At 34.4% G+C, this 5,795-nt stretch overlaps 1 protein-coding gene across 1 annotated transcript; it reads right to left on the reverse strand.

Annotated features, from left to right (window-relative positions):
- Positions 1–328: 328 nt before the first annotated feature.
- On the reverse strand, positions 329–3,703 carry LOC114368062 (protein TIFY 6B-like). The gene is made up of 7 exons (XM_028325410.1): positions 3,481–3,703; positions 2,747–2,832; positions 2,065–2,288; positions 1,885–1,969; positions 1,474–1,780; positions 1,217–1,274; positions 329–722 (listed from the first exon to the last, which is right to left on the reverse strand). The coding sequence occupies exons 1-7, from the start codon at positions 3,572–3,574 to the stop codon at positions 614–616; spliced, it is 963 nt and encodes a 320-aa protein (XP_028181211.1). The 5' UTR covers positions 3,575–3,703; the 3' UTR covers positions 329–613.
- Between the last annotated feature and the right edge of the window lie 2,092 nt (positions 3,704–5,795).

Here is a 5,795-nt window from a genome sequence, read left to right on the forward strand (position 1 = left end):
GTCATATCAATACTTATGATTTTTCATATTTTTAATATTCTTTTTATATTGTCAAGTCCGTGTCATGTCCACTACCAAAAAAAGAAAGTTCCTGTCGTTTCAAATAATTGTTTTCTTTTCTAGATCAAAATTCACTTTTAACCCTCCCATATGCACTTTCTAAATCTGCTGCCCCTATATCCATCAGTTTACTTTTTTAATTCAACATTTTCTCCTTATTGGGCAAAATAAAGGAGAAGAACTAAGAAGATTGGAGGACAGTAAGTAGAATGAAAATTTAGTGACTTAAGGAATGTACAGAAAACAAAGTAAAAAGTTAAAATATATATATATATAAATATCTAAACTTGCTTTTAATTTCCACAATGTAACAAATTGTCAGATACAGTTACATAGTGGTCTATATGCTAATGCTATACTGTTGGAAGGTAAAATCCAACTTTCAAGTAATAAGGTAAAGCCCCTACACTAGAAATAATTAAGGTAAGGACCTACCAATGGACTGAACATAGTTTTACACTTAAGAATCTCAGCATAAGTTCTGATAAATAAAATAAAATCATATGCATGCAACATAAATATATTACAACTTACAAGTTACAACAAATATTCTTTATCTGAAGTAATCTCCTGCGCTTGCAGTGATGTTAGAAACCATTGTATTCTGCTGTGGCACATTCTCAGACTTCTTGTTGAGGTTATATGGTGCTGCATTCATCACCCTGCATGGACAAAAACTCCTTAGACTCTTTTTTTTCTTCATCCAATCATAATGATAACAATTACCTGGGTATATAGTATCACTGATATTTAACTTCCAAATATGAGAGGAATTGAGAAATGCGAGAAACACACAATCTAACACACTCTTATTGGCTGAATTTTATTGGAAATCACAAAAATATGTAGGTCCCAAATCTTATTTATTGATTCTCTCTCCTAATTTTGTTGTTTTTAGTAAATTTTAACTAATAAAAGAGTGTGTTCTAGCACTCATGGAATTATTTCCTCCTCTTCCATCAGCCTCATTTATCATTATACCAATATAGAGGAAAACAAGCACTACTGACAATAAAAGTCGAGAACCAAACAAATAGACAATCCATTTACCATAAGAAATCAACATGTTTGAACAGTTAAATGATGATGACATTTTACAAGGCTATAGTAATAACCATTTTTCTTGTGGAGATATAGAAACCATGTATAGACTAACCTTTCCTTGCGCTTCTCCAAAAATCGAGCTAATGATGCCTTGCGAGCCTGTGGCACAGCTGCATACAGATAAAATGTCAACTTCATTTAGCAAAACCTTCTGATTGTAGAATCATTTACAATGATCAAACATAGATAACTTTAGAGTGCAAAGAAATGCATCCCTTTTCATTATAAATTTTTAATACCCCCAAGCAAAAGAATAATGTGAAGATCTAAAGAAACATTAAGTAGCAAGAAACTACATTGCCACCATACCTGATGTTAGCATGGTAGTTGTGTTGACTACTTTCGGAGTCTCCACTTTGTTAACAGAGGAAGTGGTACCTCCAGATGTTTTAGCTGCGAGAAACTCATCATTGCTACTTGAACCACTCCCTGACGGTGAACCAGTATGTGAAGAAACAGATGAAGGACTTGAAAGACCGGAGCAGGGTGGTATGGGTTGACTAACAGGCACACCATCACCTACTGCCAACTTCAAGCAGGGCGCCTGAACATTGGGTGATGCCTCATTAGAACCAGCTGATAAGCCATTCCCAGCCAACAACATGATAGCTTGTGCCTGAAAAAAATGGTCAAATTTAAGCTTTAACCATGAGATGTATGCCCCCTTTATACTTAATTTGTTTATTTATTACAGATGGCGCAAAATATAAGAGAAAATACCTTTTCAGGGGAGATATCTTCAAAGACATTCACAGTGCCCGCATAGAAGATTGTAAGTTTAGGAGCAGGTACGGATGGTTTCACGCTGTTCAGAATATGCAAATTAGAGACAAACAAGTTTGTTCACTTCACTCAAATCATTTCTCTAGACAAATGGTTGAAGCACAAAAAAAGAAGTACCGTGTTTCAGTCATTCCAGCAACAGCACCAACAATGGGATGAACTGAATGAGGCACCGTAACAGGTATTCCTCCGAGTAGTGGTTGCTTCACAGTAGCAACATTCATATTCTGACCAACAGTTGCAAAATGATTCTTTAGGGATGGATGTCCCATGGAAACTGAAATTGCTTGATTGGGAACTGAAAACATCTTCATACCATGAGGATGGTTCACAGAATTCACCTAATGCACAGGGTATGGAGTCAGAGAAAAATGAATGCCACCTTGTCCATCATGATTGACAGATTTCTAAGTAATAAGAAAAATACAATCAAGTGAATGAAACAAATGTATCATAAAGATGTTTGAACCAACAGACATGAGATAGTGCAAAACGTCCTAAAGCTAGGTTAAGATCTAAAGGTCGATTTTATAATTCAGAAAGACTAGTAAAACTAATTAAATATGATACGCAGATCTATATCAAAATTACATTAACAAAAGGTTTTCCTCTTAAACCACATATTGGACTCAAAATTGAAATACCAATCTGAACACAATGGAGTCATCTGATCTGCTAAGAGTGAATATGTTTTGCTCACTTCACTTTAGTGAACGTAAAGCCTAATAAACTGAATGTTGTGCTAACTTGCAATTTTGAACAAATACACAAAAACTGAGAAAAGGTGTATTATTTAAACCTGAGGAGGATTGAATGACATCAAAAGAGGATGGACATATACTTTGTTCATGAAGGGCCATTTTACCACTGCTCCATTTGTGAAACCTACATACCCACAAAGGAACCATCATAAACTTCATTCTCATTCCTTAAGAGTCAGTAAGAAAATCAGGAATTTCGGATGAGCGTTGGAAAATTGATTTTGAAGTTATGTTTGGATGTTTTTATTATAAAAGCAACTAGTAGTAAAACTCAATATAAAATTCTTGAATCAACGCAAAAAAAACTACCTAGAGTTGCTTAAACTCATCAATTTCTCAACATGGAACTAAACATGTGAAAAATCAACTGGTATTGAACATGACCCTAGAAAATCCTACTAAAACCAAACACACACTAAAAGACTACAAATTCCATACACAGCCACATACAAAACTTCAAATCTATCACTTTTTTTCCCAAATCTGCAGCAGTGGTAAAGTTGTATGAAAAGCTTTAATTGTTTAAAGAGGGAGCAAATAGAAACTAAAGTATGTCCAAGATAACCTTATCAACCAAGCAAATCTAGTAACTGGTTCAACTATTCAGTTTCCTGCCTCAAAAGAAAGAATTGGATACCTCCCCCTCCCCCCCCCCCCCCCCCCCCCAAAAAAAAAAAAAAAACACAGAACAAGGAAAAACACAAAATATGAAAATATGCAATGAGGTGGGGTACAGAAAAAAAAAAAAAAAGAAGCAAAAACAGAAACATGCCTGTGTCTTTGCTTCCAATATCAATATTCATCTCTTCCTTCATCATAGCCAATGATGGTTCTTTTGAGCTCAGACCCAGAAAATCTCTCTCCATTTTTAGAGCAAAACAATGAAGAAATCCACAAACAACAATAACCCACTTCAAATCCTTCCCAAAATGTTTTATTTCCTTCTTTACAATTCACAAACAAAACGGAAACAAACCCTCTTCCTTTCTCACAATAACCAACAAGGCAAGCACACCATAAAAATAAAAAAATAATAATAATTAAAAATAAGGCTTGTCGTTATGACTGCGGAAAAATTAAATAAAAAATGAAACAAAATAGAGAGGATGGTGTTAAAAATCCAATTAATGAGATCTTGACCATCAAGATTTTTATTTTTTTGTTCCTAAGAAAATCAAATAAACAATGATGATTAATGAAAGGTTGCTGTGTAACCGGTAGAATAACCGGATAGTCCGGTAAAGAACCACGTGCGTCTGTCACACCTTACCATACTGGTGGTTCCCACTGGTCGTCGGTGTCAGACAGGCAACAGCGATCTTTTACCCGTGAAAATTACGCACGTGTGTATGACACACGTGGCTACTATTCTGCTAGTCATTTACTCGTATTTAACGATTTCTTATTTCTTATTATTTTTTATTTTGGAAACAAATAAAGGTTAAGTTGAGATTTTGGTTCTCTAATCTTTAAATTTATGATTTTGACCCTTGGATTTTAGTTGTAACATTTGATCAATGTTTATAAATGGATGATTTTGATCCTCTAATATATTATTAATAAATAATTCTAATTAATTGAGCTATTAAGTTAATTATAAATTAATCAAAATCATTCATTATTAAAAAAATTATTTAAAAAAATTTAATCTTAAATTTTCACAACATTCTTCTAAACTTCTTTAAGAAGCTTTTAACTTTCAAATCTAATTGTTACAAGTCTTTTTAGTTTCAACTCAAGATCTTTATATATTGTTACTCTTACCATTGACTTCATCACATTTTCACTTTACCTTTCTTCCTCTTCTTAACATCTCGATTCTTTTTTCACCTTTCACCATATTGCAATCAGAGAACAGTTCAGAATTCCATCTTCACTAGTATGGTGGTGATAAATCAACTTCTGAATCTCCGAACACGAATGTCCAACCATCTCTTAATCGATCTACTTCTTTCAATCATGATGACAAAACCAGTCCTGAAACAATCTAGCCTCTTCATGAACATGAAGGCCCTTTCTTCTTGAACACTAGGAACTATTATCTTGCAGATGACACAACTTTCTTGGACTATTATCTTCATTCCTAGGAATATCCTATTCAAATGACCTCGCCCTGGTTCAAATTGAAAAATCTCTCTCAAACCACATGGGCATGGCCACGAGGTCATCATTCCTATTTCAATTGGTTGACTCGTGTGTCAAAAGCTAAAGAGGCTAAATGGAAAAGCTAGGGCATCTACGATGCCATCGTCTTGTCTAAACATGGCATTTAGCGAAACTTGTCACTGATCTTCAACTTTTTAAGCTTTTGGTCCGATTCGATGAATGGCTTCATTTTTCCTTTTGGGATGGTCAACATTACCCTTCAAGATATTGTGATAATTCTCGATTTTCCTATCATGGGTGACAAAATCCCTACTTGCCATGATGATATTGACTATAACCTTGGTCTTGAGAGCGATTGGTCCAACAATGGATATACCTAATTCATTACAAACCATTCAACCACTTCTGGTGAGGTTTTGAATAAAGAACACAATGGTTTCCTCCTTTATTGGTTTAATAGGTATTTCATATGCTCTTCTTCTAAAGTTGTGTCTGATTATTCCAACTATGTAGCTCTGTTAATGTTTAGTAAACAATTAGTCATATGAACCTTGCTTTTCTCCACTCTCTACAAACCCATTTACTTGTTTTTTGATAAACTAAAGCATAAATAGTGCCTTTGGCACATTATGATTTTTTGCAAATGTGGATCATTAATTATTTTCCTATATTTGTTGTTGTTGTTCTTAAATATGTTATTGTGGTAATCGTCATGCCAAAGACCCCACTTTGGGAGAATCTTTGCAGATTAAATCCACCGCTAGCTGAATCAATATGGATTTCATCAATGTTATCTTTGTTATGATTGATCCTCATGTTGTTACCTTCTACCCATCTTATGTCGACCACAAAATTCCCTTTTGGTTGAAATTCAATCAAAAGGCATCTTTGAATGGCATAATGCAGCAAATTGCTAACTAGGGCAGTGTCTTGATGACTAGGGATTTTCTATGTGGGGTCAAGCCAAATTCTAGGTATAAT

Source organism: Glycine soja, chromosome 9 (genome assembly GCF_004193775.1).
Source record: "Glycine soja cultivar W05 chromosome 9, ASM419377v2, whole genome shotgun sequence".
Classification (NCBI taxonomy): domain Eukaryota; kingdom Viridiplantae; phylum Streptophyta; class Magnoliopsida; order Fabales; family Fabaceae; genus Glycine; species Glycine soja.